This window comes from Lontra canadensis, unplaced genomic scaffold (assembly GCF_010015895.1).
Source record: "Lontra canadensis isolate GAN:19392208 unplaced genomic scaffold, GSC_riverotter_1.0 scaffold26, whole genome shotgun sequence".
NCBI classification, from domain to species: Eukaryota; Metazoa; Chordata; class Mammalia; order Carnivora; family Mustelidae; genus Lontra; species Lontra canadensis.
In genome coordinates this window covers 352,124-364,187 of record NW_022631020.1, presented here as the reverse complement: position 1 = coordinate 364,187, position 12,064 = coordinate 352,124, and the positions used below count along the sequence as shown (strand labels likewise).

General features: G+C 41.1%; 1 protein-coding gene across 3 annotated transcripts in view; it reads left to right on the top strand.

Moving 5' to 3' along the window:
• The window catches only part of UBAC2 (UBA domain containing 2), a 169,407-nt gene that overhangs the window by 98,788 nt on the left and 58,555 nt on the right, over positions 1-12,064 (top strand). For all 3 annotated transcript variants that reach the window (XM_032864082.1, XM_032864083.1, XM_032864081.1), the window contains exon 5: positions 7,243-7,366. In XM_032864082.1, the coding sequence (XP_032719973.1) occupies positions 7,243-7,366 (124 nt within the window). The remainder of the gene's footprint in view (positions 1-7,242; positions 7,367-12,064) is intronic.

The window sequence follows — 12,064 nt, the reverse complement described above, 5'->3', positions numbered from 1 at the left end:
GTGTTTTCTAGTATTTTATCCTATCGAGTACAGTTGTGAGTATATAGGAGATACTCAATAAACACTAGTGACATTAGTTGAAGGAAGGAAGGAAAGAGTGAATTACAACCTGTTTTCCTCTTGTCTGTACTTCACCTTCATATGCTTAAACCAGATAGGGCGTCCAAGGGTTAGCTAGTCGCGGTATGAATTACTGTTGACAGTGTACAGAACAGATGTTGTATCACAAAATAAGGAAAAGAGAAAAACTGGTCAGTGACTAATAACATGATATTTTGTGAAGTCTGTGTGTATAGAAATAGCAGTGGAAATTTCTACAAAACAACCTGTATGTTCACGGTCTGAAATGTGTGCTTTTGTGTTAGGGGTACATGTGGTCTAGTACTTAGTCATCGTTTAAAACTATATAGTGATTAATAACTTCTAAGGAATTTTTAAACTTCTCTTATTGGTTTATAAGACATGAACTGTGGTCATTAAAATTCCTATCAGTATTTTCTTGGTTAGTTTACATTGAAGCAGAGCCTCAGACGGGATGGTGGCCTCAGATTCTCCATTGTAATGTCACCCTTTACACTGTGTAAACAGAAGAACTTCTATAAATTAAGTACCTCAAAGAACATGTTCTGTGGTAAGATCCCTCAAGTGCAACTAAAATAGAGCTTTCTTATTATTACCAAGAGCCCAGCAGGCCATATTTTGAGTATGTATATGAAACTATTTGTTTTAATCCCGTTAAAGATAATAAAGCAAGATGCATTTGTAAAACAAAAGACAAACTCTGTGTAGTTTGCCATTTTAAAGAGAAATTCATTTATTCAGCAAATATTTTTTGAGCAACTCTTCTGTGCCAGGCACAGTTTTAGAGAGCAGTGATAGAGCAGCAGACAAAACCAACAGAAATCCCAGGCACCATGGAGTTTCCCTCCAGTCAGACAAACAGATGATAAGTAAGTCACGTAGTAGATTAGGAGGTTATAGGTGCTGTGGGAAGAGGACCTAGAGAACTGTCTTCTCTGAGAAGGAGCTGTGTGAGTAAAGACCAGAAGGGTGTGAGGGAGTGAATGGTATCTCTGAGAAGACATCATCAGGAGATGCACATACCCTGGGGCATGCCTGCGAGTGAGTGAGACACAGGCTGGGCCAGGGTGGATGGAGCAGCCAGAGGGAGTGGCGGGGAGGCCATGTAGTAGAAGACCAAGTTCAAGGGCCCAGATGCAGGGCCTTTTAGGTCTTTGTAAAGACTTTGGCTTTTGGGGAGCCTGGGTGGCTCCGTCATTAAACGTCTGCCTTCGGCTCAGGTCATGAGCCCAGGGTCCTCGGATTGTGTCCCTTGTCAGGCTCCCTGCTCTGTGGGGAGCCTGCTTCTCCCTCTCCCACTCCCCCTGCTTGTGTTCCCTCTCTCACTGAGTCTCTCTCTGTCAAATAAAGAAATAAAATCTTTAAAAAAAACCACAAAAAACTGGGTTTTACTCTAGTGTGGGGACTCAATGGAGGATTTTAAGCCGAGGAGTGACCAACTTGTACTTTTTAATGGAACGAATACACAGTGCTTAATCAACTTCGTTTGAGTTTTGACAAGTTGAAATGGAATTAAACAGTTCTTTTGTGTAGTATTTAGAATGGCAGTTTATTTTTTAATTTAAATTCAATTAATTAACGCAGAGTGTATTATTAGTTTCAGAGGTAGAGTTCAGTGACTCATCAGTTGTATATAACACCCCGTGCTCATTACCTCACGTGCCCACCTTAATGCCCGTCACCCAGTTACCCTGTCCCCCCACTCCCCTCCCCTCCAGCAGCCCTGTTTGTTTCCTGTGATTAAGAGTCTCTTAGCTTTGTCTCCCTCTCTAATTTCATCTTGTTTTATTTTTCCCTCCCTTCCCCTATGCTCCTCTGTTTTGTTTCTCAAATCCTACCTATGAATTAAATCACATGAATCTTTCTGTGATTGACATTTTGTTTAGCATAACACCCTCTAGTACCATCCACGTTGTTGTAAATGGCAGGATTTCATTTTTGATGGTTGAGTAATACTCCTGTGTGTGTGTGTGTGTGTGTGTGTGTGTGTGTACACATACCACATCTTCTCTATCCATAGAATGGCAGTTTAAATAACTCTGTTCATGAAAATTGCTTTGTCAGTTTTCACAATCAAATATTGAAACTAAATGTAAGGATTTACAGAGCTATCAGAGGATGCAATGCTGAATAAAATATTGTGCTTTCTGATAGAGTAATCTGTTGGGAGACCTTATTTTTAAAAGATTTATTTATGGGGCACGTGGGTGGCTCAGTTGATTTACTGTCTGTCTTTGGCTCAGGGTCATTATCCCAGAGTCCTGAGATCCAGCCCCACATCAGGCTCCCTGCTCAGCAGAGAGACTGCTTCTCCCTCTCCCTCTGCTGCTCCCGCTGCTTGTGTTCTCTCTCTCTGTGTCTATCAAATAAATAAATAAAACCTTAAAAAAATAAAGATTTGGGGCACTTGGGTGGCTCAGTGGGTTAAAGCCTCTGCCTTTGGCTCAGGTCATGATCCCAGGGTCCTGGGATCGAGCCCCGCATCGGGCTCTCTGCTCAACAGGGAGCCTGCTTCCTCCTCTCTCTCTGCCTGCCTCTCTGCCTACTTGTGATCTCTGTCAAATAAATAAATAAAATCTTTAAAAAAAATAAAGATTTATTTATTTGAAAAGAGGTGGGGGGAGGGGCACAGGGAAAGAATCTCAAGCAGACTCCCCACTGAGCACGGAGCCTTGTGTAGGGCTCCTTGATCTCACAACCCATGAGATCACGACCCATGAGATCACAGCCTGAGCCGAAATCACAAGTTGGAGGGTCAACTGACTAAGCCACGCAGATGCTCCTCTCATGAGAGACTTTTTAAAACCTTGTAGTTGGTTAAAATGTGATCATAAAAATAAGCTCAAAATGGATTAGACCTATATGTAAGACCTGAAACTATCAGCCTCCTCGAAGAAGACATAGGCAGTAATCTCTTTGACATTGGCTATAGAAACATTTTTTAGATATGTCTACGCAGGCAAGGGAAACAAAAGCAAAAATAAACTATTGGGACTACATCAAAATAAAGAGTTTTTGCACAGTGAAGGAAACCATCAACGAAGCAACAAGGCAGCCTACTGAATGGGAGAAGATATTGCAAATGATTTATCTGATAAGGGGTTAACCTCCAAAAAATACAAAGAACATCTATATCACAACACCAAAAAACCCACAAATAATTTGATTAAAAAATGGACAGAGGATCTGAACAGACATTTTTCCAAAGAAGACATACAGACAGCCGATAGACACATGAAAAAGTGCTCGGTCGTTAGGAACATGCAAATCAAAACCTCAATGAGATATCATCTTACATCTGTCAGAATAACTACAATCAAAAAGATAAGAAATAACAAGTGTTGGCAAGTGGGTGGAAAAAAAAAGAATCCCTGTGCACTGTTGGCGGGAATGCAAATTGGTGCAGCTACTGTGGAAAACAGTATGGAAGTTCCCTAAAAAACTAAAAATAGAATTACTATGATCCATTAATTCCACTGCTGGGTACTTACCCAGAGAAAATGAAAACACTAATTCAAAAAGATAAATGCACCCCTTATGTTTATTGCAACAGTATTTGTAATAGCCGAGATATGGAAGCAACACAAATGTCCATTGATAGATGAATGGATAAAGATGTTGCATGCGTGCATGTGCACGTGCACACACACATACACAGGAATATTAGCCATGAAAAAAGAATGAGCTCTTACCCTTTGCAATGTCATGGATAGACCTATAGAGTAAAATGCTAAGTGAAATAAGTTAGAGGAAGACAAATACCATATGATTTTACTCATATGTAGAATTAAACAAAATGAACAAAGAAAACAAAGACCAGTGAAAAAAGAGATTCTTAATTTTTTTACTTCTAAAAGCAAAGTTAATCGAGTACTATTATGACATAGATAATGCTTGCAACCTGTACATGATATTTTCCAACATCTAACTGAACATAATAAAAAACTTAAAAATTAAATTACCAAAATCATCATTCAAAAATGAAGATTAAATAAAGATATTTTAAGTGGGAAAAATGATTTTCAAATGACTGATGGACAGATGTTGGAAAAAGAGACTCTTAAATTCAGAGAACAGGCAGGTGGTTGCTGTAGGGATGGTGGTATGGGGTTGGGTGAAACAGATTAAGAGTACCTTTATTGGGTGTGAAGGTAGAGATAAAAATGGAAGGACCAATCAACTAGCCATTCAAAGAGTATTTAGAGTACCAGATTGCCTCCTTGCCTCAGATCAGTAGATGGCTGCCATGTCTGTTCCTACCCCAGTAAAAGTCTGGGGTTTTAATCTCTGGAGAGGTCTCTGAACTGTAGGATACTAGGCACAATCTTGACAACTAACACCTGACCCTAAGGCTAATACTGAACTAACCATAAGCCTCTGGAGAGGTCTCCAAAATGCAGGATACCAGGCAAACACCCTAACCACTAACCCTAACCCCAAACCACCTCCCCTAAGAGCTAAGAAAGTGACTTCTGGAACAAACCATAAGAAAAACTGAGAAGCAACCTAGTTATCCTGGAGAAGCACTGAAACAGTTAAGAATTGGTAGTATATCTGAAAAATGGGTGTGAAGGTAGACATGAAAACAGAAAGACCAACTGAGTATCTATTTAACCCTCCTTTTCTCAGCTGGGTGGATGGATGCCACAGACTGTTCTCACCTCAGCAGAAGTCTGGGATTTTATTCTCTGGAGAGGTATCTGAACTGCAGGACACAAGGCGCATACCCTAACCCCTAACCCCTGTCCCTAACCCTACCCCTAAGACTAACTCTAACCCTAACCCTAGGAAGAACAATAGTACATTTATTGTGACGAGCACAGAGTAATGTACAAGAGCGTTGAATCCCTATATTGTATGCCTGAAACTAACATAATACTGTATGTTAATTTTGCTTAAATTAAAAATAACAAAAAAGATTAGACTTACAGCCACTAGGCTCTGCTCATAAGTACTATCCCATTTTGGGGGGAAAAAAAATCTGACCATACACCTTTTCAAGAATAAGGATTATTTTATTGCCCCACATTAAATGAGCACCCCATGCCAGAGGGCCCAAAAGAATGCATTTCCTTCCCTGCTCTGCTCGCTACTGGGCCTCGGAGGAGGGCCAGCCAAGTGAGGCATGTGAGGCCGAACCGGCGTGCTGGGTACATACCTCGGCTGCCCTGTCCCTGTCATCTCTCGTGCAAAACTGAGAAAGATTGCTTCTCACACATCTGGGTCTCCAGTCCTTACCCAGTGTCTGGCACTTCAGTGTTTGCCGGTTGGGGTTTTCCCTATTCTGGTATTTGCTGCATTCTTACAGATGCTACTGACACTGCTGCCATTTTTCACCTTTGTAGTGTATGTTTGCTCTCGTTTTGTTTTTAGAAGCAGAATTGAGAGGACAGGGAGTGATTTTTTAATAACACGTTCCTTATCAAAGGAGGGAACATTTTGCACAAGAGGGTCTTGTGTTTCCACAAAAATGGGAGTAAGAACCTTTCTTGCATTTTTCTTATGATGAAGATGTACTGGTGCCCCTTACCAAAAATAAATAAATAAATAAATAAGGGAAAATGAAAGATAGATTGAGTCATGAAGCCGAGTGTCAAATGAAGAGTTGGTGCAAGTGTGTGTCCAGACCGATCTCCTCATTCCTGCTGCCTGCCTGGTCGTGGCAGGAACGTGAGTGTGTGGTCCTGGAGCTGGTTTCTTGAGATCAGAGACTGCTCCTGGCGCATGGACGTAGATGAGCTCCTGAACTTGGGCTGCCACCTTGCACACAGTGCCCAGGGACTCACTGATTTGCTCCCACAGTGACACTGTGGTGGCTTTAGGGCAAAGAAGGGAGCTTCTGGCCACCCAGAGGAGTTGGCGTGATGGCCTGTGGGACAGAATTGAGCTGTCATACACCGTAGGTATTTCCTAGGCAGAAAAGTGGAAGGACATTTAGGTTGGAAGAATAACTTGTGTCCGTGAATAGTTAAAAGAGCCTAATGTGCCCAGGGAGAAGCTTAGGCAGTAAAGGTGGGGGGAGGGGCCAAATTGGGGGAAGGGAGCGGAAGACAGGTGTGGGAGACTACACTAATAAGAAAGGACTGGAGGGCTTTGCTATTTCATGCTTATATTTACATTTCCTCTTTGGATCCTGGGGGCCTGTGGAAGGATGGGTTTTAAACAGGCATGTGACATGATCAGAGTAGTGTTTTGTGTGTCAGCGGGGTTTAGAGATGGATTAAAAAGAAATAAGACTTTAATAGAAAGACACTTGTGACTTTTGGATCAGTCAAGTTGAAGGTATCAAATTGAGTTTCATAATGAGGGGAGAGACAGTCAGACAGTTTGGGAACTCACTTCCATCTCACAGTCAACACTGGAGAAGGGCTTGGGGCGATGCAGGGAGACACTGGAGCAAGGAGAGCCCTAGTGGGGCCCTGGAGAGGGTAGAAGAAGAGTGGCAGGAGAAGTCTAGGGGACCAGCAAGAACATATTTTTTTTTTTAAGATTTTGTTTATTTGTTTGAGAGAGAGCGAGTAAGAGAGAGCATGAGTGGGGCGTGGGGGTCAGGGAGAAGCAGACTCACTGCGGAGCTGGGAGCCTGATTCGGGACATAATCCCAGGACTCCGGGATTATGACCTGAGCTGAAGGCAGTCGCTTAACCGACTGAGCCACCCAGGTGCCCAAGAACAGGTTTTAAGGCAGGGGGGAAGAAGGGGTTTGAGGAAGGGAAGGCAAGGGTGGTAAGCGTGTCAGATGCTACGGTGATCAAGTTGGACAGCGTGGGATGAGCCTTGGTATGTGACCGTGGTGAATGATGTTTGTTGCTTTTGTTACAGACTCTTTCATTAGATTTAAGTCATTCGTGGAAAGAAAACATAGCAGCAACTTTAAATTTTCTCACAATGCCTGACAGTTAATTAGTAGATGCTGAGCCACTTTGCAGTAGTTTTGGGAAAGTCAATAAGTATTAGATAATTAGAGTTTTCATAAAAATGTTATCTATAAGTACAAATTATTTTCAATGTGATGCACGTGTAGAAACCTTCTATATCTGAGATCATGCTTTCAGACAGAAATAAAATTATAACCAGTATTACTTCAAGTATCTATTTGCTCTTGGTATTTTAAATTGAGTATGACTAGAGTGATTTTTTTTTTTTTATTTGTTTGCGTAGCCTGGCACCTGTCTTTGCTCTGTTTATACCATTTTACTGCTCCATACCAAGAATCCAAGTCGCACAAATTTTGGGCCCGTTGTCCATCACAAACAAGACATTGATTTACATATTGGGACTACAGGTACAGTATGCATTTTTATGTTCACATCTCTTTAACCCGATCTTTTTTGGGGGGAGGGATCTGTTTCTCATTTGATGTCCTTAAAAACAGTGTTTTTTTTTTTTCCCCATAAGTTTGGCTTTATGATCTGTATCAGATGTTCAAAGGAAGTGTTACAGAACAAGAACATCAAGGTATATAAAGTACTAGAATACTTTCACAGTCTTTAGAAATCTGATAAGAGCTTTCACTGTAATTTGTATCAGTGGAAAATATTTTAATGGCATTGTGTAATTCCGTGTAAGTACTTTTCAAAATCACAGTATGAAGTGGAAACAAATGAGAACAGTTGAAAGGTAGAAAGTGGAAAATCACTGTCAAAATTACTTTATTGAGTACAGCGTCACAATGAAAGCTCTGAAGAAGAAACCAGGTGTGCCCTCCCCGCTTTATAACTCCCGCGCCGCATGGGCACAGTGGCGCTCTGACCATCTGCTAGGAGGTTTGATACGAAGACCGTGAAGAGTTCTTACTGTTTGATTTAAATTGAAAAAGGTTCTGTTTACCAATACCCAGTGCCATCGACCTATCCCTGCCAAGTTCCAGGCCAAGTGACAGAAGATACGTGATTTTCATTTTCTACCTGTGATACTTGTCACTTTCCTTTCACTCTCAGAGCTTTTGATGTGAACTTTTATTCTGCTGTTTCCTGTGGTACCATGTGTAGCTTGGCCTTTTGATCCACTGTGAATACTCATAACATTCCTTATCCCACACATATCAAACCGGATACTAACCTGTCAAATGCCCTCCTCCCTCCCCTTTTAACCTTTGGTATTTCCTCCAACTCGTCTAGTACGCTGTCAGGTGTTATCAATGGCTCATCTGGGGTGGGTGTTTCCTCGCCACTTTTACAACTGTTTCTCATGAAATGTTTATTCTTCATCTCTCAACCTGCATGCTGTTAACTCTCCCTTATCCTTCTGAGTGCTCATGTCACCTAATAGCCTCTTTCTGCAGTTCATTCTTATTACTAGGATTTGCTGTGGCTTGGTTACTTTCTGAGAAGATGTTACAGCAGAAGGCCGAAGGCAGCGGTAGCAGAGTCCTCTGGACAAGGGGCAGGACACCCAAGTTCTAGTTCTAGCATGGCACCCACTAGCCTGGGCCTTAGGTCAAGTTGAGCCTCATGTTGACCCTCCAGTTCCCGCCAACTCTGAAGTTACAGAGCTTTAGAGAATGAAACATGTTGTTTTATTTGTTATGACATGGGAATTGAGTGGTACTGTGGAAAGTCTTCGGTGCCAAGTGCATTTTGATTTGATTGCTCGCTCTGGTAGTGGTTTGCTTGATTACTTTTCTGCGCTCCCATGTGCCCATCTGTAAAGGGCTGATAACCCTGTGTGTCTTACTAGGTCACTGGAAGGATTAGATAGTTAGGGTAATCCAAACAGATAGTAAGAACTAAGTCAGTCGGTTCCTGTTATTAACTAATTCATGTCTCTCTAGCTGCCACTGTTGGTTTTTCTGAGATTGTGAATTTTATTTATTTATTTATTTATTTATTTATTTATTTATTGGTGAGGTAGAAGCTGGTATCAGAAAGTGGGGGTGGAGATGCCTCTTTGGCATCTTGATAACATATGAAATTCTTAGCATGAGTGGCCTCCAGGGTTCTTTCTGCCTGTCTAGTACCTACTCCCACCCCCTCCCCACCTTGAAATGAATGTGAACCCCACATTCTCAAAGTCCCTATTCTTTCCCTACCTCTGTCCTCCCTGGACCTTCACACATGTTCCTGTGCCTTTCTGTCTCCTGCATAACAGCTTTTTGATGCCAGGGACATTGGATGAATGAAGGAGGGAATGAGTGAATGATTGAGTGATTTTAATTATTATCAGAAGAACAGAAATGTTTGGGAAGGTATCTAATGGCTTGAGAAACCAGGGGCTGTGGAGCATGAAATGAGTTGTAGCACCTGACCTCAAGGAACCCGGCAATGAGAAAAAGACATACACACTGTTGAAAACACGAGCAGACACAGTTGGGGCCAAACATGCAATAAGATGAGGGACTTAAGAGTCCAATGGAAATAACTTTTTATGGATGAAATTAATGATGTGCTCTTCCTGCTTGTGTAGGAAACATGGAGGTCACGAGCACTGGACTGCAGAGGCTGACCGCATGGGTACAGTCCCAGCGCCATCACCCACCAGCTCTCTGATCTTGAGCAAATCGCTTGACCTCTCAGTTTGCGTGATTAAAATAGAGTTCATAATAGAACTTACTTTGTAGGGGGTTTAGGAGGATTCTGTTCAATATACGAAAAGCGTTAAGATCACTGCTTGGCACATAGTAAGTGTCATGGAAGTGTTAGCTGAAAACAAAAATGAAACAAAACAACAAAAAGAAAGTGTTAGCTATTTTATTATTCCTTATACTTTTAGAATAAGGCTACAGAAAACTGTTTGTCCACATTATTCTCATCCTTGTTATTTTCAGAGTCGTATATACTCAGCAAGCATCCATGTTAGGTAAAAGGGTTGATTTTTTAAAATTTAAATTAAATTAACATAGAGTGTATTATTAGTTTTAAAGGTAGAGTTCAGTGATTCATCAGTTGTATATAACACCCAGTGCTCATTACATCACGTGCCCTCCTTAATGCCCATCACCCAGTTATCCCATCCCCCTATCCCCCTCCTCTCCAGCAGCCCTCAGTTTGTTGCCTGTGGTTAGTAGTCTTTTATGGTTTGTCTGCCTCTCCAATTATGTCTTGGTTTTTTTTTTTTTCCTCCTTTCCTTTATGTTCCTCTGTTTTGTTTCCTAAATTCCACATATGAATGAAATCATATAATTGTCTTTCCATGATTTGATTTATTTTGCTTAGTATAATACCCTCTAGTTCATTCACGTCATTGCGGATAGCAAGATTTCATTTTTTTTTGCAAATGACATATCAGATAAAGGGCTAATATCTAAAAATCTATAGAGAATTTATCAAACTGAACACCCAAGGAACAAATAATCCAATCGAGAAATGGGCAGAAGATATGAACAGATACTTCTGCAAAGAAGACATCCACATGACCAACAGACACATGAAAAAGTGCTCCACATCACTTAGCATCAGGGAAATACAAATCAAAACCACAATGAGATATCACCTCACACCAGTCAGAATGGCTAAAATTAACAAGTCAGGAAATGACAGATGCTGGCAAAGATGCAGAGAAAGGGGAACCCTCCTACACTGTTGGTGGGAATGCAAGCTGATGCAGCCACTCTGGAAAACTCTAGAGGTTCCTCAGAAAGCTGAAAATAGAGCTACCCTATGACCCAGCAATTACACTACTGGGTACTTACCCCAAAGATACAAATGTAGTGATCCGAAGGGGCACATGCACCCGAATGTTTATAGCAGCAATGTCCACAATAGCCAAACTATGGAAAGAGCCCAGATGTCCATCAACAGATAAATGGATAAAGAAGGTGAGGTATATACTATACAATGGACTATTACACAGCCATCAACAAAATGAAATCTTGTCATTTGCAACAACGTGGATGGAACTAGAGGGTATTATGCTGAGTGAAATAAGTCAATGAGAGAAGGACAGTTATGATCTCACTGATATGTAGAATTTGAGAAACAAGGCAGAGGATCACAGGGAAAGAGAGGAAAAAATGAAACAAGTGGAAACCAGAGATGGAGACAAGCTATAAGAGACTCTTAATTTCAGGAAACAAACTGAGGATTGCTGGAGGGGAGGGAGATGGGAGGGAGGGTGTGGCTGGGTGATGGACACTGGGGAGGGTATGTGCTACTGGGAGCACTGTGAATTGTGTAAGACTGGTGAATCACAGACCTGTTCCCCAGAAACAAATAATATATGTTAATAATAATAATAATAAAAGATTTCATTTTTGACAGCTGAGTAATATTCCATTATATATCTATACACCACCTTTTCTTTAAAAATGATTAAATTTTAGATCAAGGATTAAATTTGTATTTGCAGCCAGTGCTCCTTTCTACGTGAGGTAGCACTAAGAACAAAATTTGTCAGCCTCTTTCGTCTCGTGCTTTGTCATCTCTTGCCTTTGTATCTGCCTTCTTTTCATGGTTCTTTTTATACATATTCTTGATAAATGTGCAGAACTTCGAGGTTTTCGTCTAGTGCAGTATCTGCAGTTAACCTCTGGGCCTGCTTCTTTCTCTAGGAGCAGAAGTCCTTACACTCCCGACTAAAGATCTAAATATGAGCAAACAGTAGGCTCCAGATCTTTTTCTTTCAGGAACACTTTGAATGTCTTACGATTTTTTTTTTCTTTATCCCAAGCACAACTCTCATGTGTAAATGATTTAGAAAACAAAGCGAGAGATTTTATGAAACCTAATTCTAATTACTTCTGCATTAATTAACTTTGATACCATTATTTAGTTTGCTAAGTAACAGTTGGTGAACCTCTCTGAGTTAGCTAGAATGAGAGCGTCAGCAGAGCACCACTGGGCATGGCCCTGCCTCCGTGCAGAAGTCTGCTCGGCTCACTTTAGGGTCGCAGGGATGAGAAATTAACATGAGAGAATGATGTAAACTACAATTACTTGTCATGACTCAACACCAAGCATGGGACGCTTGACTGCATATTTTGTGATAATTTCTTTGTATGTGCTATTTTACTCTAAGTCAATTAATGTCCATTTGTAAAGAAGAA